This window comes from Ahaetulla prasina, chromosome 7 (genome assembly GCF_028640845.1).
Source record: "Ahaetulla prasina isolate Xishuangbanna chromosome 7, ASM2864084v1, whole genome shotgun sequence".
NCBI classification, from domain to species: Eukaryota; Metazoa; Chordata; class Lepidosauria; order Squamata; family Colubridae; genus Ahaetulla; species Ahaetulla prasina.
Genome location: NC_080545.1, coordinates 49,263,531 through 49,285,984, shown reverse-complemented (window position 1 = coordinate 49,285,984; position 22,454 = coordinate 49,263,531). Strand labels below are relative to the sequence as shown.

The window sequence follows — 22,454 nt, the reverse complement described above, 5'->3', positions numbered from 1 at the left end:
TTTATTATTTCTGTATATCTTTTAAGTATTAAGACACCAGGTGGCTTCTTTTATCTATATTCATTGTAAAATGTTTATGTGTATCATTGTTGACATATGTCATTTTTAAATCCACATTCAAATCAGTCTCTGTCTTGTTAATAAGTCTTAAAAATAACTTTTGAATGTATTAGTCCCAAATATCCTTAAATTCAAATTATTCAGAATAATTTCGACCTTTAATTATAATCTTTTAATTCTTTCTGGTTCCCTCTAGTGTTTAACCTTCAAGGTCCCGTCTTATGTATTATTCTGATCAACATTTTCCTACAAGAATATTTCTTATATTTAATTTCAAAAGGTTCATTTTTTCCTAAACATTTTTCCACAGGAGAAATTCTTATAATTAATTTCAAAATCTTATTTCAAATTCTGCCCTAGTCCATCTGTGACATTCAAAAATCAATGTTGTAATCATTCTTTTGCTTATTTCAAAATAGTTTTAAAAACCCTTAAATTTGCATAAAATGTATTTCACTAAGGACTGAAGAAAATTTACCTGATATACTACAACTTGCCAATTTGCAGGTTCTTAATATACAAAAAGCAATTAATAAGCAATTAAAGGTGATTAAAAAGGAAGCCTGCAAACCCAATGTCCTTCTGAAGGCTCAAAGTCATAACTTAGGCAAAGATGGAGATTTCCTCAACTCTCATAGTTTAAAACCAGTAGTGGGTTCCACTTACCTTCGCTATAGGTTCGGACTGGAAGCACCTGCACATGCGCATTTGCTTTGTTCACGTGTGGCACTTCTGCACATGCGCAGAACATCCGCGATGACGTCTGGGTGGGTGCGCAGAGCCTCCCATCGGCACCATTACCGGTTCACCCAAACCTGGGCGAACCGGTAGAAACCCACCACTGTTTTTAACCCACCAGAGACCACCCTTACACTCTCTTCGTGAAGAGTTAGTGTATGTCTTCATGTGGGCAATCCTGATTCCTCTCCTTGTCTGGAGAGGAATAACAAGAAGCCTGCCCTTTTGCTGACTTCTCAGTCCACCACAGTTGACAACTCTGCTCACCGCAGAGTCATCTTCAATTCATCATAGTTTCCCCAGACATCCACAATATAACACTGTTTTTCAATAAACAGTGAAATGGCTTAGAACAGTGGTTCTCAACCTTTATAGTGCTGCGACCCCTTTAACACAATTCCCCACGATGTGGCAACCCCAACCGTAAAATTATTTTTTTTTAGGCACGCCTCAGCAGCCGCAGAAGGGGGAAAAAAGCGGCAAACTGTTTTTTTGAATTTATAGCGCCTGAAGCAGATTAGGCTAGCGATTGGGAGTGACTGCAGCTGGCTTGAGAGGGAGACATCAGAGCAAAGATTTCTCTCTTTTTTAATTCATTGCGCCTGAAGCTGAATTTGCAATTCTTTGACTCGCAAATATACTTCCCATATTTCCGATGGTCTTAGGCGACCCCTGGCAAATCGTCATTCGACCCCCAACGGGGTCGCGACCCATAGGTTGAGAACCGCTGGCTTAGAAGCTATCTAAAGGGCAGTGTATATTTTATTGGCATATAATGAAAGGTATAGTTAGGGGAGAGGGGGCAGAAAAGTTAGAAAATAAAGACAAATAAAGAATTGCCAGGATTTGGAATGTTTTATCTTAACTCCAATATTTTGCCCTTACACAGAAATAGCATTATATGTATTATTCTTACCCTTTGAGCTTTAGCAAGTTCCTCTTTCAGTCTCTCATAGCCTTTCTCTCTAACTTCCAATACCGACGGGCTTCGCAGACGAGACAGACTATCTGTGCTTAGCCCAAAAACATCATCTCTTCCTTCAGAAAAGTCTGTTACTGTTGCACCCTGCAAAAATTCTCTCTCTGCACTACAGTTGTCCTTCCTGGAATGATCATGTTTGGACAACCCACCATAGCTTCCTGAGGTAGAACACGGTACAGTTTCTGTGACATTGATGCTGTAAGAAAAAGAGTGTATTTTTAAAAAGTACACATGGACATTAGGCATGGATTATCTGCATTCACAGATAAAACAAAGTGATTAATTACACAACCTGTGTAATAATCAATAGAAGGTTTTTTTTACAACCAACCTGATACCTGGTGTTTCTGCACAATTTAGGTGTCTAGCAGATGAGTAGACAGGTTGTGTAGGAAGATCAGTCACATTCAGAGCACTTGGTTGACTAGGTAAGGAGCACACAGCTGAAGGATGAAGCCGGTAAATAATGGTAGGTGAGGTAGGTTCTTCAGAAGTTTTAGATTCGTGTACTTCTAAAAGATCTGGGGTGGTGGGGGAAGCTAGATTCACTTCATGAAAACCTTCTAAAGTGTCATTTGCCATGATAAAAAAGTCATCATATAAAGATCTAAAAAAAAAAAAAATATTGGACTGTTACCAATCCCCAAATTACATACAAATAGATGGTGAACTTATCAACTTATTCAGAAATGCATATTAAACATTTTATATTGGCAACTTTAAGACAGCAATGTACATATATGTATACACATACATATTTGGATCCTAAATGCCTCCATATACAGAATAAGGGTTATTTATGACATTTTCTTTCTGTTTGACAGGTTGTATTCTAAATCATTGCCAAAAATCTCAATATTTGAGAGCAAGGAAGGCATGAGGGCTTATTTGCTCGTAAAAATAAATTCAAATTCAAACCACATATACTTTATCCTCAATTAAGGTTGGGATCAAAAGCCCTTCTTTCACAATTCATATCTCTTAAATAAGATCAGTAATGGTTATCCTTTATTGTACACACTTCCCTAATTTCTGTAGTGTTATTTCTCATATTCATATTGGCATTTCAATGTGTTTATAAAGGCATCAAAAAGTTCAGATCAGTTTATTGATACTTAAGTGAGACACATACAATTTTTACATAACGTCTATAAAAGTTAAATAAAAGGTAGAATAAACTTAAAAAGGAAAAAATTAAAGTTTAACTTGCTTACTGATTTCTGTGGGAGGATGCAAAGGATATATTCTTCTTTAGAGATTTCAGTTATCTATTCAGTTATCTACAGTATTTAAAGCACTGAGTTGCTTTAATGGTGAGATAGGTGGCATATAAATTTAATAAATACTGTACGTATGATTGATTTATATTACCTTTAATAATTTAAGATTAATGAGAGATTACTTAAAATTATATTTTAACCTTTAGTTTTCTAGGCACTGTGTACCAGAATTACCTAAAACACAAGTCTCCATCTTTTAAGGGTATATTTAGAATTTTAAGACTGTGTCATCAGCACTGTTTTCCATGGAGACCTGCCCAATCTCAAAGTAAGAGCAGTTAGGGACTAATGTATCTCAAAGCACTAATTTATCAGAACACAGCCTCCCAAAGCTACACACTATCACCCCAGTTTACTCTGAGCTTTCCCAGATAAATGGTATACTTCTGAGCACAACATTGTGCTCAAATCATCTGTCATTTTTATTTTCTAAGTTACTAGGGCATAGTATGTTTGAAATAAAGATGATGCTGACCCTCAGAATTATACTTTTTAAATGTTATTTTTTAGAAAAATGCAAAATAGGATAATAACTCTAGATGTTGCCAAGGAAGGTACTTGTGAGCACAATGATGACATACTTGCTATTCCATGACCAATAGTACAGTATATGTCAACTGTGGAATAGACAGTTGACATACTAAGGACAGCCCGGATCCCCACTTGTTCCTAAATCTGACATTCTCAATTTCACATTTTTCTCCAATTCTTCATTCCCACTCAAAAGTAGAGAATAATTACAATCCTTCTAACAGCAGGAGCAGGTGACTGGACAATTTATTTTAATAAAGTTATTTAAAAAGAGTACAGATTTATAACAGAATTAGGCAACACAGTGCTTATGGACATCTCCCTAACCCTAACCCTATCTATAAGATTCACTGCTCCAGCTGGATATTTGCTTTTTTACATACTCGTGTAATTAAAAAAAAGAGTAGCTGGGATTATATTTATTTATGAGAATGCCTCTGAACCATAAATAGCTCCGATAGGCAAAATATTATTGAAAATGCTGCAAAGTCATCTCACCACAGTGCCTTTGGGTAAAAAGATGTTTTCCAAAACACATACAAATCTTTTTGGAACAGGTAACCCCCAAACATGGCACATAGTGAGTCTGCCCATGTTTTCAAATTTTCAAATATGCTCTCATTCCAAAAAGTTTCTCAACAGTAATTTAAGAACTAGACAAGCTGAAGCCAGATAAAAGATAGAAAATGGGACCATACAGCAATCATTGTTATATAGGGTGTTATTTTCAGAAGCCAGTTGCTAAATCCCAGGATCTGTGAAGAATCACCAATCCTCTTCCTTGTTAAGGTAAATTCTTGGAAGATTCAGAGATAGGCTTCTAGCAAACAATTCTCCATAAGCATCAAGATGAACAGATCTGTAAAAAAGACAGAATTAGAATTATGTTAAGATTATGTTTTAAATCAAGCCCAAGATGTCCATTGTTGTAACACACATGAAATATAATTTTTCTATTCATGGAGATGTCTCAATTCTTTTGTTTCACACATATTCCTGATTCTTGTAGAGAATTTATGGGAATCAAGGTGTATTAGATGAACTTGATGAAATACTAGCTGATATTTTCTTCAGCTATTATAAAAAAATAACAGCAATAGTCAATATAGTACTTATTTCTACAGTACACTTAATATTGCATAAATATTTGCAGTTGAAAAGACATATTTGTGGTTACAGAAGAAATAAATAGTTTCAAAAGTATGATCTCTCAAAATATTTACAACACAATGTGACATGTGTAACAGAAAAAGGGCTTGAGCGCTGAAAACACAAATCCCAGATTCACTAAACAGTCCCTTCTGCACTGAGGCACCAGTCCTCGATAGATATGGTCTAACAGGGGTCTGCAACCTTGGTAACTTTAAGACTTGTGGACTTCAACTCCCAGAATTCCTCAGCCAGCTTTGCTTTGCTGGCTGAGAAACTATGGGAGTTGAAGTCCACAAGTCTTAAAGTTGCCAAGGTTGCAGACCCCTGGTCTAAAATACTTAAAGGGAAGGCAAGACATCAATATTAATAATACCCATAATTTCATAGAAGAGTCTCCAACCGTAAGATCATTGGAAACACTGAAATAACAGTTCAAATATTTCCATGCCACAAATTGTATTCAATTTGTGAATACACAAATTTACGGGACCGCCTGCTGTTACCGCATGCCTCCCACCGACCCGTACGCTCTCACAGAGAGGGACTTCTCAGGGTGCCGTCCGCCAAGCAATGTTGGCTGGCGGCCCCCAGGGGAAGGTCCTTCTCTGTGGGGGCTCCCACACTCTGGAACGAGCTTCCCCCGGGTTTACGCCAAATACCTGACCTTCGGACCTTCCGCCGCGAACTGAAGACACGTCTTTTCATTCGCGCGGGGCTGGCTTAAATTTTATTGATTTTAAATTATCTATTATTAATTTTAATGGGGTTTTAGTTTTATATATTTTAAAGTTTTTTAGGCCAATTATAAAATAAGTTTTTTAATTTGTATTTTAAATTGTATATTGTATTGTTTGTTTTTATTTTTGGCTGTACACCGCCCTGAGTCCTTCGGGAGAAGGGCGGTATAAAAATCGAATAAATAAATAAATAAATTGTGACAGATATTTCCAAATATTTCAAAAACCTAACTGAATTGTAGAGGTTGTTTTTTTAAAAAAGACTATTGCAGGACTACTTCTATTTTAAAACATGACCCATTTTGCATACAGCACTTCAGTAATCTTATCTTACATTAGAATCTAGCAACTATACTCAAAATTTAAAGATCAAAGAAAAGTAATTGTCAGATAATTTTATTTACTAGATACAGACTTCAGAGGATAATTAGAACTGCAGAAAAACCAATTACTACCAACCGGCCTTCCATTGAGGACCTGTATACTGCACGAGTCAAAAAGAGGGCTGTGAAAATATTTATAGACCCCTCACATCCTGACATAAATTGTTTCAACTCCTACCCTCAAAACGACGCTATAGAGCACTGCACACCAGAAAAACTAGATACAAGAACATTTTTTCCCCGAACCCCATCAGTCTGCTAAACAAATAATTCCCTCAACACTGTCAAACTATTTACTAAATTTGCACTACTATTAATCTTCTCATCGTTCCTATCACCCATCTTCTCCCACTTATGACTGTATGCCTGTACCTTGTTGCTGGTATCCTTACGATTTATATAGTTTTTCCGAATATGATTTGATTGCTTAATTGTACCCTATGACTATCATTAAGTGTTGTACCTTATGATTCTTGACAAATGTATCTTTCTTTTATGTACACTGAGAGCTTATGTACCAAGACAAATTCCTTGTGTGTCCAATCACACTTGGCCAATAGAAAATTCTATTCTATTCTATTCTATTTGTCCTACTAAGGACAAAAGGAATTTCCATTCATCCCACTGCAATGAAAAGTACACGTTTCTTATAAACCAATAGATAAAATGTAATTAAACTGTATATAGTTGTCCAGTGGTGGGATTCAAATAATTTAACAACCGGTTCTCTGCCCTAATGATTTCTTCCAACAACCAATTCACCAAACTGCTCAGAAAGTTAACAACCGGTTCTCCCGAAGTGGTGCGAACTGGCTGAATCCCACCACTGTAGTTGTCCCACTCAAGACTTGCTTTTCTTGGAAGATTTTACTCAGAAGAGATTGCTATCAGAAGATAGAGATTTCAATATGATTTACTCTGCCATAGACTTTAAGATTCCCTGACCTTTTTTCCCCTGTTAATGTTCCCCCTTTCCTCTCACTGTTATGGTCATGATCTACATTACAAAATGTAGACTGCAACTCTATTTATTTCATATATATATATATATATATATATATATATATATATATATATATATATATATATATATATATATATATATATATATATATATATATTTATATTTATATTTATATTTATATTTAATACATATATATATATATATATATATAATTTATTTCCATTTTCCAACATCATATTTATGTACAATCCGAATCAGCAATAAATAAAAATTAATGATTAATGATGGATAACAGATTGTGCAACTCTATTTATTTCAACTGTTCTGTCATTTATCGTATACACAAATAATACTGTGGTATAGCACAGTACAACATTTAGTTTCCTTTTTCATACAAACATCGAATTCTGAAAACACACAAACAAAAATAAATAAATAAAAGCAACAAAATCTTAAACGACTGCATTTTTTTCTATCAAAATCATGAGAAGCATGTGACAAGCCTGCACTGTGAGATCCTGGGTTAAACTTTTTGAATATTCAATATTGGATATTCAATGCTCTTTCCATTTGATCTTGCTGTCAGAAGTCAAAGTGATGTTAAATTCCTTAGAGAAAATATCACTCTTTTTCGCTGTGTTATTTTAATAGCAAAAAGCAAATTTGAAATTCCTGGCATTTTCTTGAAAAACTTGATACAGCCATGATAACGGTGAGTGAAGTTTGGTGCTGCACTTCTGAGCCTTTGTTTTCTATAGTGTAATCCAATCCCTTCCAGCATTCAGGTTCAAGAGACCTAGCTGCTACCTGACACAAAACACCCTTCCCAGCAACCTGCAATACTACACTATCACTAGCCATGTAAGCACAGTCAACAACACTGAAGAGGATGCAAACAAATTACAGTACTGTAAAGATTTAACGCTTCTAGAGACATGTTGGAAGTCAGCATTAATACAGGTGTTATGGCTATGGGTTTTTCTCATAAATCAACTGACAGCAAAAATAAATCATGAAGCTGGAAGGAAGAGCAATCTAAAATGATTAAAAGAGGATAGTATAAAAGGGTGAGAATGATTTCATTCTAGCAAAGGCATCTTTGTAGGATGCTTACTTTATCTCCAAATTTACGGTTTGGATCAGGGGTGAAATTCACTTACCTTTCCTACCGGTTCACAAATGTGCACACGCTGCATGCGCAGAGGCTTAAAATTGTCGCAAAAAAGCAGTGTCATTATGTCATCGGGGGTGGGCGGAGCCTCCCACAGCAGCTGCTACCGGTTCACCAGAGCCAGACAGAACCGGCTGAATTTCACCCCTGGTTTGGATGCACTGGTGGAATTCAGTTAATCAGAAATGTAAGTGAAAGTACTATATCTCTTCCCAGGTACTATGAAATACAGCTAATCTTCGACTTATAGCAGTTCATTTAGTGACTGTTCAAAGTTACAACAGCATTGAAAAAAGTAACTTATAACCAGTTTTCATGCTTACAACCAATGCAGCATCCCCATGGTCATGTGATCAAAATTTGGATGCTTGGTAACTAACTCATATTTATGAGTTGCAGGATCCCGGGGTCATTTTATCACTTTCTGTGACCTTCTGACAAGTAAACTCAATGGGGAAGCCAGGCTCACTTAACAACCTTGCTACTAATTTAACAATTGCAGCAGTTCACTTAAAAATTGACAAGAAAGGTTGTAAAATGGGGCATTAACAAATGTCTCACTTAGCAATAGAAATTTTGGGCTCAACTGAGGTCATAAGTCGAGGACAACCTGTATAAAATAGTCCATAAAAACAGTTCAACATCCCCTAACTTTTAATATTTGGGATTGACCATGGCACTCATTTTCTGAAGATTAACATAGACTTTTTCTGGTTAAAATTCTACTAGCACTCAAGTTCATGATTAGACTAAATATTATGTTTAAATGCGGTGAGTACAAAGAACCAATTTTGTATTCATTCTGTTGATTGGAGAGCAAAAATAAACAAACCAAATCAGTCCACTAAAAGAAGCTATGAATAAAAAAAGCTTTGGATTAATCTCTTATAATCACCAGTTAAGAAGCATTAAAAAGGTACTATGGATATTATAATTGCCATGCTCTATTGTTCAATAATAAGTAACTCAAGGACAATCATGCAGAGTTAAACAAAGACTCAAAACTATTTCAGAAAACAACCATCATTTAATCTTTTTTCAGAATATGACAGGAGGAAATAGATTTATATGCTTGAATATTTCTCCAAACAAGATCAGGACAGAATTTATATAGATATTTATGAATAAAACATTTTTGTAATGAAAGAGCAGGCAAACACATATCCCCTCAACTTTAAATTAAACAAACTAAAGAGAAGTAAATTATATTATAATTACATTTATAAAATATAATTAAAATGTATCTGTGATCTAAATTATATGTAAAAATATACCTTAAAGAAATAGAGATGGAGAGATACCTTTATATTTTTTGATATCTAAAAATTATAACTACAAACCTACAATCCCAATTTTTCTCTACAGTGCATACATTTCAGTATTTATATCTTGATAATGTCTATTCAAGAATCATATATGGTTTTTTGTTTGTTTCCTAGCTGCCTACTTTCCACTGCAGAATGCAATATCCTCCAGAAAAGTCTCAACTACAGCTTAAACCAATGGGTTAGTTTTTTAAGTTATGGGTTTTTAATGGGTTTTATCTCCAAATTTTAATTGTGGCCAATTTAATAAGTTTTTAAAATTGTATTTTAATTGTATTTATAGTGTATTGTGTGTTTTTACTTGGCTGTGAACCGCCCTGAGTCCTTCGGGAGAAGGGCGGTATATAAATTTAAATAATAAATAAATAAAATAAAATAAATAAATTCTCAACCTTGGCAACTTTAGGATTTGTTGACTTCAACTTCCAGAATTCCTCACCCAGTCATTTCATTTGATGTCACAGCATTCTATAGCCAGAACTAGCAAAAAACAGAAATGCATAGCAGCAGTATTATAGTACTGCTCATCCAACCTGACCAAATACACTAGGTTTGTAATTCCCAGAATCATGGACCTCATGAACTTCTACCTATATTCAGTTTGATGGATAAATATACCAAAACATGAATTCATGGGATTACCATTCTGAGGACTCATAGCAATGATTGTGGTATGATGTCTAGATAGCACTCCCTACAGCCAAAAGTATGAATCTGCTATGTAAACATCTTTGTCATAATAAAAAACATGAAACACTCAACATCTTCAAAGGGATAACATTCACAAAGAAAAAATGAAATTTCTAATCTTCTGGAAAATCCTCATCAACAGAGAAAATGATGGCCAATTGGGAATGTAAATTGGTAAAAAAAAAATCACACACAAAGTGCTACATTATCAAAGTAACAACCCAATTTCCACAATAGGAACAATAAAACAACATAATCAGATGCATTTAAAGAAAAACCAGAAAGTCCAGTTGCCTCTTGAAAAAAAGCACCTTTGGGACAACCATGACCTGGATGACTGAGAATCTCCATAGACATCTAGTCAGTAATGAAATATCTGCAAGCAAACAACCAAACTCATAAAGCACCAAGGACTCCACTGTTTATTTTCAATCAATTCTTTCACGTCTGCCTGAATGTTTTTTCTCCAGGAAAGGTGAAAACAAAACATAACCTAATATTAGACGCATTTAATTAAACCTACTATTCTTTGCATCTGGTAATACTTCTGTGTTTAGACTTGGCATAAGCAAATATCTTTGGGAATCAACAGGGCTTATCATTAATTCCTCCCACAAAGAAAACCTCCAACAAATTAGTGATCTGATTTATTGAACTGCCCTTCTTCCTATGATGTTATTCTAGTATTTATTCAATGACACTGCACAGCTACCAGAAGTTGTTTGGAATAGTTAGTGCCTATTGATACAAGCATCCACATAATCCAATAGTTTCACCAGAAAAGGTTAACATCATAAAATGATGATGTAAGCACCATACCTCATGTACCTCTGATGTCACAGCACATGCACAACAGTAATAGTGTGATGCTTATTTTGGACTTTGGTCTACCTTCCCCCACTTCTTCAGATGCATCTGCCTATATCTGCACTGCATTTTTTCCAGATACATCAGATAAATTACCGTATTTTTCGCTCCATAAGACACACTTTCCCCCCACAAAAAAAGTGGATGAAAATGTCTGTGCGTCTTATGGAGCGAATATTGCATCACAGACCATGAAGTGTATTACCTCAGGGGTCCCCCAACGGTGAACCGGTGCCGGGCCTTTAGTGAACAGCAGCCGGGCCACAGCGGCGGGGTCCTTTTACAGTGCTGAACCCCACCTCTTCTGTCTTTGTCATTTCCCACCTCTTCTGTCTCTTTTCTGCAGTGCAGGAGTCAATAGGCAGAACTGGCACAGGAGAGGACACCTATCTGTGGTTCTCTCAGGCTCTGCCTGATATATTTTTTTCCTCTTTTCCTCCTCTAAACCTAGATGCAGCTTATGGTCAGGTGCGTCTTATAGTGTGAAAAATACAGTATGCAGAGATTCCAGCTCATGTTTACTTTGGACCTAACTTAGAAAGTAAAGTGTTCCTCAATTGAAGGTGATTATTATATCCTGATGATTATTTATGTACATCCATGTTGTTTTCTTCGCAACAGTATGGAAATGATCACTGCCTTCTTTTGTGGTATAAGAGCAGAAGTGTTAACATATGAACAATTTTAAGGATATACTACAGAACGTAAATCCACAAATCTTCCCAAAGATCTATTTATTGTTTACATAATTCAAAATTAAGATGTTAAACTATACTCTACAACCTTCCATATACATGGGTACGAGAGTATGTATTTATAAGACTTATAAACCATCTCATTGAAAGGCTCCAGGCAGTAAATAACTCTTCTATACTTTTCTCTTTCTATAAATGATTATTATTATTCAGCTCTTAGACCAGAATGCAATCAGATACAGCAATAAAAAGCATGAAAACAGTAATGACTGAAAGTTAACCCCACCTATTCATCTTATTCCTAACAAAGATTCAGTATTCAAACAGGATCTGTGGATGAATAGCAGAATTTTACAATAATATACCGTATTTTTCAGAGTATAAGATACTCCAGAATATAAGACGCACGTTAGTTTTTGGGGAGGAAAACAAGAAAAAGAAAATCTGCTCCATTTGAGACCCGTTCCAGGCTGCCAGGATTGCCACAGCACATCACTGCTAATCGCTGCCTCCACATGCCCCGTTTTGGGCATCTGCGCATCGTGTTTTCGGCCAGTTCAAGGCACTGGGGATTGCTGGCAGCAATCCCCACTGCCTGGAACCAACCGGAAATGCAATGCACGGAGGCCAAAAACGTGTGTGGAGGCTGAAAATGTGATGCACGGAGGCTGAAAACACGACGCACAAAGGCAATCAGGGCAATGTGCTGTGGCAACCCCCGCAGCCTGGAACATGTCTAAAACAGGGTGTGTGGAGGCCGAAAACGCGATGCGCAGAAGTGGTGATCGGCGGCGATGTGCTGTGGCAATCCCCACAGCCTGGAATAGGTCTAAAAGGGGCATGTGGAGGCTGAAAATGCGATGTGCAGAGGCCAAAAATGTGACGCACGGAGGCGGCAATCAGCAGCAATGTGCTGTGACAATCCTCACAGTCTGGAACGGGTTTAAAATGGAGCGTGCAGAGGCTGAAAATGTGATGCACGGAGGCCGAAAATGGCCAAAGGGTGGGGGCTGGTGGATGGGCGGGGCTTTGGCAACATTCGCTGTATAAGATGCACAGATATTTCCACCCATTTAAGGGTGGGGGAGTATGTCTTATACTCCAAAAAATACGGTGTATCGCTTTAGAGACTCTTGTCCACCAGTAAATATATAAAATTCATCAAGGTGACATAAGTTTTTTTCAGTCTTACTAAAGACTGAGTTAAACACTAGAACAAAACTTACATCCTAAGAGAGTGCATCCAATATGCCAACCTTCTCTGCTTCACATTGGCTTAACCTTTGGAAGTGACTTATGACAGCTTTTCACACTTATAACCACTGCAGCATCCTCATAGTCATGTGATCAAAATTCAGATGCTTGGCAACTGGTTCATATTTATGCCAGTTGCAGTGTCCCAGGGTCATGTGATCAACTTTTGTAACCTTCTGACAAGCAAAGTCACTGGGGAAGCCAGATTCACTTAACAACATGTTATTAACTTAACAACTGAACTGATTCACTTAACAACCATGGCAAGAAAGATCATAAAATGAAGCAAAACTCAACTGTTTCACTTAGTAACAGAAATTTGGGGCTTGATTGTGGTCATAAATCAAGGACTTCCTGTATATCTGACTTTTAAATTGCTGAGGGTAAGATACTGACAGACTTCGGCGAATTCCCAGTGATATTTAAAATAAATAAATATGCAGACACAGTTAGTGGAGAAGTCTTAAGGACCAATAAACACTTGCAAGACCAGAAAGTAACAAAAATTCAGGGGAAATGCTGTAAGTCAGTTTTTTCTTTACAGTGTTTTTCCACCAAGCAGATCTATCTCTATCAGATATCATTAATGGAAGCAAACCAGTTGGAGTCAGGCTAAACTTCAGCCAAGCAAATAGAATTACAGTACTCGCCAGATTTCCTTTGTTCAAAGACCAGCATCTAATTTCAAAACCACATTCCTGATACATTTAAGTATCAAGGGAAAAAAACATGAAAAACCCTGACTACACTTTTTTTCACAAGGGGCAAAGAATGAAAATAGTGCAATGCCCCCCCACCCAAAAGTTTGTGGCAGTGGAAATTTTAAATTTTAAATCTTAAAATCACTGCTGCATTCTTTTAGGTTACGCCAAAGGCATGTTAAGTAACTTGAGCTATTTTCTTTTTACAGGATTGGACTCTTAGATTTAAAGCATTTCACTTGTTTTATGGCCTGATTATTCTCTCTCTCTCTCTCTCTCTCTCTCTCTCTCTCTCTCTCTCTCTCTCTCTCTCTCTCTCTCTCTCTCACACACACACACACACACACACACAAGTTTGATGCTATTGGAGAAAACCATCGCTTTTGTTTTTTGGTGATTACCAGCTATTTTTCATTGTAGTGACAGGCTAGAGAAATCTTTTACAATAAATGTAAGTGAATACAACCTCCACAGAAAATTTTATGGTAAAGAAAAATACTTTAAAAAGATTAAAAAATACTTTTAAACATTTAAAAATTAATTTTCTTCTGGCATAAAGTCATGATATAAATCCAAAGATAAGAAAAAGTTACAGTGTAGAGTTATCACAGGAGTTATCTTTGAAAACAACTAAAAATTCAGCTAGTAGCTTGATATTGTCTTATAAGGTCTAAAATGTATTCCTCAAACTTGTTTCATGTTTCAAAGTATTGATTATAACTTGGATCATTCTAGAACAGGGAATGATGGGAATTGTAGCCAATATATTAGGGGAATTCGAAGTTAGGTTCTTTTAAAGCCAGATATCTCCCCTTTGTAAAAAGTCAATGCAATAGCTTTATTAATTTTGCAGGATATAATTTATTCTTTTTTTGCAATTTTAATAATATTTAAAGGATATTGCCAACCATTAGAAAAGAATTACTATTTGTTAAAAACTAAGAGCTTTTTGTTTGAATAAATTATTTCCCCTTCAATTATTCTGTATTTGCTAACAAATGTCCCTGTATTTTTTTTTCCTGCCCCAAGAAAACCTACATTTCTGAATTTAAACACCAAGTTTTTATTAAGACCAAGCTAAGAATAAAGAGGAAAGACTACATACAGATTTGAACGTGCCTCAGGAACACAAACAACATGGGTTACTTACACAGTATTACCAACAAGTTGTCCTTCAAGCACTAAAGCTGAATATGTTAACTCTAGTGAGTTTAACATCTGCTACCTCTTTTAATAAAGATTAATATCAGACCAAAAACAGTAAATATTTGTCATATACAGCAATGATTAAACTGCCAATCTCCTGATTTTCAACTGAACAAAAGTCCAAAGGACAACTAAAAATTAGTATTACCTCTAAATGACTTACCTTTCTTAACACATAGTTCTTCAACTTCATTAACATAGCAATTACTTAGTTCAACAATACAGCTGTTAAAAATAGTTCCTGCAACCAAACAGATGCCTCATATAATAAAAAGAGCAGAACAATGAACAAACAAGGAATGAAGACTAATAGAATGTAACAGTTGATATTTATTATACCACAGTGAAGGACTGGCTTCTTTTAAAAGCTGAAAATAAATTTGACAAAATAAATAACTATATATGGTATGTGTTTGTTGGTTAAGTCACAAAGCTAGGAACTGGGAAATGTATGTTCTAGGACTGCTTTGGATACACAGCCTGCTGGGTGAATTTGGCCAGTCACTCTGTCTTAGCCTTAGTAAGAAGGCAAGGGCAAACCACTTCTGAAAAAGTTGCCAAGAAAATTGTAGACTAGCAGATTCAAAGCCTGATCTAAAGACATATTAAAAAGTCTTCATAAAAACTGTAATCAGCAAACTTTATTTAGGATGGAATCTAAGGAAATGAAGGATGTAGGCAAAATTGCCATTGGGGTCTACTGAACTTCTACCTTTACCAACTCAGCAGGTCATCTGCAACTAGTTGCCTGATGGGTTTTATTACCGCTACAGACAAAAATACAAGACAGCAATATTTAACAGCATCAATGATTTATAATATTCTTCAGGTTGTCCAGGAATATTCCTAATCAAAGGCAATACTTTGTTACAATTTTATAAGAATGAAGTACAGTAAGGGAGGACATGGACCAATCTTTTAGTGAACCACTGAATCATTCCAGCACTGTGGAAGATATTCCTAAACCTGCTTTCCAATAGCACTGAAGGAACATTGGATTGATTAATACTGTCAAGTATGGGGAAAGATTGAATAGCTCAGATACTTTTAAAATAGGCATTTTTGCCTATTACAACATTTACAAAATATCCAATAATTTGCAGAGCAGATATCAAGTCCTGGCTGTCCATTGACCACATGCTTTGCTTGATGATTTGTTTTACAATAGGAGGCAAGACTTCAATAAACCATTTTCTCTTCAATGTCACCTTTGCATCTGGATGTCAGATAATTAGGAAATTTTAAGGTTCTTAAGAGTCTGATGGTCATATTAATTCATATTTGGTTTCTATATCTAGTAAGGTCTCACTATTTTATTAAGGGCAAGACTGGCGTCCAGAAGGTTATTGAAATAATTGCCTCAAAATGTTTACTGGATTGTGAAGACTATATATAATTGTGATTATAAATTTATTTTAATATTAATTACAAATCGCTGATGGGATAATAGCCTGAAAAAACTGAAATAAGTAATTGCAGCAAAAAATATTTTATAGTAGGGGTTTGCAACATTTGGGAAAGGAGGGGGAGGAGCAACTTTAAAAAACATATTGAAGTCTACACTGATAAAGGATGGTCAGGATAAAAACTGCCTCTGATTTACATTTAATTTAAAGTTAAATAATGTGGTTTACTTTTCAGTAGTGCACTTAACAACATCCCTACCTGCCACTTTACAATTTGTAATTGACATGCTGTGGAGGCCACTGAAGCCCATATGAAAAGCTTTCTGGAAATACTTGCAGTTTGATTTCTCAGCTTTCTAAACAGTGTGCGTCACTGTGATATTCACTGAAACATTTCAGAACAGCCTCAAAACAATTAAAAGTCATCGATTTAAATAATGCCAAGGATTTTTTCCTTGTACCTAGTCAATATATTTTCTCTATTGACAAAAAAAAATGTTCCATTAGAATTCTCTTCCACAAGTATTGTCCCTTTAAATAGGAAAAGGTATCAGCTGCAAATTATATAGACTAGTTATTTATTAAAAGCATAACTAGAGTGAATTATTTATCCTTATTCGCAGATGTTAATTTAATCATACAAGTATTCTGCAACTGACATGTAGAATGTGCACAAAACATATGTGAAGTGAATGATACAAAATACTATATGATTGTATTTAACTTTTGCCCACAACCCCCTTTTATATATAAAAGATTAAGATCAGGTATCGATGGCTTTCAAATGCATGCATTATTAATTTTCCATTATTTATCAGATGTAATTTTACAAGAGCTATGTACAACTTCAATATTTTTAAATAATCCACAATCTATTAATTTCAATAAAGAATTAAATTAAATTAAATTAAATGCACAATTTCTATCAAAAGCTTCATTAAAGATTTTCAATGTAAATCCTGTAATAACATATACTCCATTGTTCCTTCAACCAATTTAACCTCAGTGATATAATACTATTATTACTTTAAATCTGTAGTATTTACAATACTGGTAATCTCCAGTTAATATTAACCTGTTAACAAAAACAGATTAAGCCCAGACAAATTATTCTCCGCCATTGCAACCAACTAGTTTAATAAAAGTTATGTTTACCGGTTCAGGGAGGCAAAGAACACAAGTTTCAGACATTGGGAAAACAGAAGGGATTTTGCTAGGCCAGATATAATTGCTTAGAAGGTGCAAGCTTTGCACATTTTTGGTCTGTATATTTTCAGGCATCTAGGTTACTGGCTTTCTGACAAAATAAACATTTTCAGAATGGCTGCGTTAGCCTCTGGGGAAAAACAAGAGTGCTACAGCATCTTGGAAAAATATCAGCTTTATCAAAACCCACTTCCGTGAATGTTGCAAACTATCAGTTCAAACGTGCAAATCCTGTTCCCCGAAGAGTTAACTGTGAATTCAGGGAACCTGAGAAATAGCCTAGACTAAGGACAGCAAAACAGCAGATTGCTTGATGACTCTGAAATTAAAAAAGCGCAATGGATGCTGGATGCTCAGGCCCCAGCAGGAGAGTCTGAATGTTGAACGCACGGTATAATACTGAGTTTATCTAGCAAGACGGAAATACCAATATATCATTATCCATATATTTGTATCCTTCGTTTATCAAAGTATTTCCCTTCTCCCGTACGAATTAAAAGCATCATATTGAATAGCTGTTAAACACACTTCAAAATGATTTCTGGCGTTAGCCCATCCACAAAACTGGATATAATCTAAGTGCTTGTCTATGTGTTTGTGGAAGGTACTACTGCCAGGTGCAGGTGAGCAAAGAGACCCAAACCTAGGCATTCAAGTGACCTTGCACATGCGCTCGGTCAGAGTGTCGCCTGAAACACCTGAGTAAGGAGAGAGAGAGGGAGAGGAACTGCGATTGCCGAGGGATTGGGAAAAGAAACGCGGTTCCATTAATCGCAGGCAGCCCCGGCGGCGGCACAGGGACGACGCAAAAGCAAAGGCTGAAGTGCATCTTTCTGCAACCCTCATCTGGGTCGAACTAACTCCCAGAATCTCCACCCGCGTTAACCAGGGGTAACGATAGTTGCAATCCAACGTCACTGGATGTCACGACTCCTCCGGGGCGACCGCTTTTGAGCGACTCCAGAAGGAGGAGCAGGAGGAGGAAAACCTAGCAGCGGGACTTACCTGCGGAGGCCAGCAATGCCACCCCTCCCAGCCGCAGGCGACGAGTCAGCAACAGCTCCCACTTCTCTAGCTCCGGCTGCCAGACCAGATCCTAAACACCAGCGGCGGAGGCACAACGGGGTGCGGCTGCGCATGCGTTTAAAAGCACAACAACCTCGATCAAGGCGGAACTGGAGCCCGCCTATGCCAGGTAGGACTTCTGGGGTGGAGCGGAGAGCTGCGCGGCTCCCCCTAGAGGATGTGACTCTCCACTGCATGCTGTTGCCGGAGTGGAGGTTCCCCAGCAGGTTTGCCAGAGTTGCTTTTTCGTGGGGAAGAGAGAAAAGTACGAGAATCGGAGCTGGAAACTAATTCCTCTGAGGTCTAAAAAATACTGCCAATGGTCTTTCACTTGGACTCGTCCTGAGCGGTATTTTCTAGGGAGAGAAGCGAAATGCTGACATCTGCAAACTGTATTGTCATCATTCCAGCCATATTTCCAGCTTCGAGTGTTTTTTTTAAAGTAGCTAACGTGGCCCCTGCGAGGCTTCCTCCCACCTCCGAAAAAAAATCCTCTAAAATCCCATTTTTAATTCAGGGGGACAAAAATCGCCTGAGGCTGGGCAGGATTATTCCTCAACAAAAGGAATAAGGACCATGTCCGCAACAGAAATTTGTAAAACTTTTCTTATAGCTAAGTTAATGGTGTTCTTATGGTCTTTGGCAGAAAAGACTTTTGTGCATGTTGGGCATAAAAAATGGACTTGGCTGGCCTCTTGATTTTTTTGACCACACCCTGTGGACACTCCTGAGTATGAAGTCCTATGATGCCTCAGTCATGAGTGGTGCTGTCCCAAAAGTTTTAATGGGGATCAAATTAATGAAAATGATTAGTGAGTCACCTGACTTTCTTTCCCTTTCTCACCAACATCATTTTTGGCAAGAAAAACAATTACCAAACATTCTCCTTAAAGTGGGCAAGATTGCTCTGATCACTGGGCACTGCCCTCTGTATCAGCTTTGGCTTGTGCTATTGGAAACCCTGGATACCTGGTTTCCACAGAGATATCTGCTCACAAAATGCCAGACTGGCTTTTTGAGCACAAGGCAGCTTAGACTTACTGATGACTCTGAAATTAGATTTATCTAAGACCAAAAACAGAGGTACTTGGTTTAGCAGCCATTGTTCCAAAGTATTTTGGATTTTGATATTTCTACTCTCTAGAATTCCTTTATACTCCTTTCATCTTTGCTCTTCTTTGAACAAGTTACAATCTTTATTAGTATCCTTTAGTATACCAGTTTGGGGTTGGAATCTCCTACTGAGTGCAGAGATCTTTAGGGAATTTTTTATTTTTCTGTTCATGTTTTTTCTATCTTTGATATCTTTACAGATGTCATTGTAATACTGCTTCTTGTGTCTATGGCAGGGGTGTCAAACTCAAGGCCCGCGAATCAGAAGTCCCAGCCCACAATGCCTCTGCCAGAGAAAACAGAGCTCAGGTGGGGCACACCACAGCTCGGGAGCCCACCCCTCCCAGGCTCTGTTTTCGGGCATGACGGTCTCCTGCAACCCTCTGCCAGTGAAAAAGAAGCTTGGATGCCGTTGCAGCCAAAATGGAGCCTGGGTGAGCCACCGGCAGAGGCCTGCAGGAGGCCATCACAGCTGAAACAGAGTCTCGACAAGTGATGTCAATGGTGGCCATGCCCACCCCGACCACATCCATCCCGACCCTGAATTCAAACACAGCCCTGATGCATCCCTCAATTAAATCAAATTTGACACCTCTGGTCTGTGGGGATTCTCAGTCATCCAGGTTATGGTTGTCCCAAAGTTGCTTCAGTCCAGTTGCCTCTTGAAAAAGCACCTTTGGGACATACTGCTTCTTGTCTTTTCTGAAATGTTTGTTTCTAAACTATTTGTGCTAAGCTATTTGTCTTTCCTGCCTGTGGTTTTTCTTCATGACAATTTCCACTGTTTGTTCTAATATTCAATTTGCTTTCTTTTGTTGCTTGGTTCTAGGTAGTCTCTTTTCATATTTAACCCTAACAACTTGTTTGATTTTATTCCATAGTCCTTTGGTTCCATATCAATGAAGTTCAGGACTTCAAAACAGTTCCTGGCATTCTTTTTTCAAAAGATGGGAATGTGCTTAGGATCTTATTGTAGAAACTGGCTGTAGAACCTACACACGAGTATTACAGTATGTGATCTGTTTCACAGTCAGCCCCTGTCTTTGCTGTTATAACTGAGCTCTCTTTGACCTCTTTGCATCAGTAACATAATCAGTTTGATTTCTGTGTATTCTGGCTGACAGCATATATGCATACTGATGTCACTTGATTGTTGAAAAATATTACAATGAAGAAATAATTAAATCAGTAGAAATTGGTAAGTCATTTTTTTTGTTTTATTTCTAGGCTATCCAACTATATTTTCTTCTGTTCCTTACAATTTCCCACTTTGCTAACGTTCAAAATGGCAGATCTAAGTGTTGGAAGAAATATCCATCCAGTTCAGTTCCAAGCCAGGAGAAAGACACTGGAAACATGGAGGCTGATTGGAAGGATGGTTTAATGATGAAGCAGAACCATATGGGTTTGTGGTTCTGGGCAGCTGACAAAATGGAGTTGAGAATGAGGGGTTTTTATACCTTCTTTTGGGCTTTGCATTTGAATTTTCTGTTCCTGTGCAAGAACATGTATTCTATTGGCTGTTGTCAGACTCCCATGGTGCCATGTACAAATCCTAGGAGTTTGTCTGAGCTAAGCTTGGTTGAAGTTTGGCTGATGCAATGAAAGGGCTTGTTGGGCAATTCCTATTGTGGCTGAGGGTCACAACCCTACCTTTGCTGCAGGGAATTTGCTTATGAATAGAGCTAGCTAGCTATCTCTTAAGTGCTGACATCTGCTGAGGGCTATTAAGAAAAGTAGGGGCTATTAAAAGTGAGTCTGCTTCCTGCCTCTAAAAAAATACATGTTTCCAGGAAAATATAATATTCTGCCTTTTTTAATATTTCTCAAAATATTTCTTTCTTCTAGGAGAGGGGTGGGTGCTAACTTTCTACATAAGTGATCTGCTAGATTAATAGATGGTGTTAGCTGGTTTACTGGCCAATATTTAAAAAATGTGTCCTCTTCCCCATATCAAATATGTCATCCTGCCTCTCTATTCATTGCCTTGTAATGCCAATAAAACTTGGTTGAATATACAGAAACTTTTATCATTTGTTACACTAAATTCTAGAGTAATCTCATCATAAATTATTCTGTATTAGGATTTCTGAGCTATGTCTTTTTGTCAGTTATTCCACTGCCAAATCCTCTTCCTACAGGTTAGCCCATAGTTTACAGAACCCGCACTGTAAAGTTATACGAAAATGAATAACACAGTTTCTGATTTTCCTGACACCAGTTCCTTATCCTTTGTAACACTCAAATAGCATCTAGTCATAGAGATACTGCAGGTAAAATACAGAGATATGTAAACTTTCAAAGCAATCATATGCATATTTATATATTATTAAACTACTGCAGTTACTGAGACTTAACATCTAGATAAATCTTTGGAATTGCATTCTGAATCATCTAATTCTTAATAACTGCATATTTTGTCTGTTGTAGTTACAATTTGGGACTTTTTTAAGCATTAGTTCCATAGCTGCTCATACTATAGCATATCCATCCCGTGGAAACTATATTCTAGAGAAAGGTCTTTGGGAAGTTAATATGGCAATATCCTTTAATTGGTCCAATCGTCTTTGACTAGTTAGCATATAGTTTTTAGGCAACTTCAAAAGGCTGAACTCTTTTTCCTTTCTGACTCTTATGTTTTAATAACAACAAAGTAAGAATCTAAAGGCATTTTTCTTTTACCTTCTTTTTTTTGCTTTTCCATTTCTTTCCTTTGTTCTTTTTTGAATAATTGACCTTTTTCATGTCACTGAGCGATGGCAGAAGGAATGCATCCCAACTGGAAGAGGTTGATGCAAATTATTTCCATGACTGTGACTTCCCTCCAAAGGGGACCTCCTATGAAGAACAAGTGGAGGATAATTATAGATTCAAGATGAGCCAGATCAGCAGCTGTTGCTTGCTTGTGTTTGTTCTCAGTTGTAAGTG

At 36.9% G+C, this 22,454-nt stretch overlaps 1 protein-coding gene across 2 annotated transcripts in view; it reads right to left on the bottom strand.

The window, feature by feature from the left end:
- RAB3IP (RAB3A interacting protein) overlaps positions 1-22,341 on the bottom strand; it is a 34,044-nt gene extending 11,703 nt beyond the window's left edge. The window contains exons 1-4 of one of the 2 annotated variants that reach the window (XM_058191526.1): positions 22,209-22,341; positions 4,290-4,450; positions 2,112-2,387; positions 1,715-1,976 (exon numbers count right to left, since the gene is read on the bottom strand). In XM_058191526.1, the coding sequence (XP_058047509.1) occupies positions 1,715-1,976; positions 2,112-2,362 (513 nt within the window). In that variant the 5' untranslated portion in view covers positions 2,363-2,387; positions 4,290-4,450; positions 22,209-22,341. Of the gene's footprint in view, positions 1-1,714; positions 1,977-2,111; positions 2,388-4,289; positions 4,451-18,353; positions 18,491-22,208 lie in introns of those variants that run through there. The other variant, XM_058191525.1, reaches the window with a different exon arrangement.
- Positions 22,342-22,454: the final 113 nt, after the last annotated feature.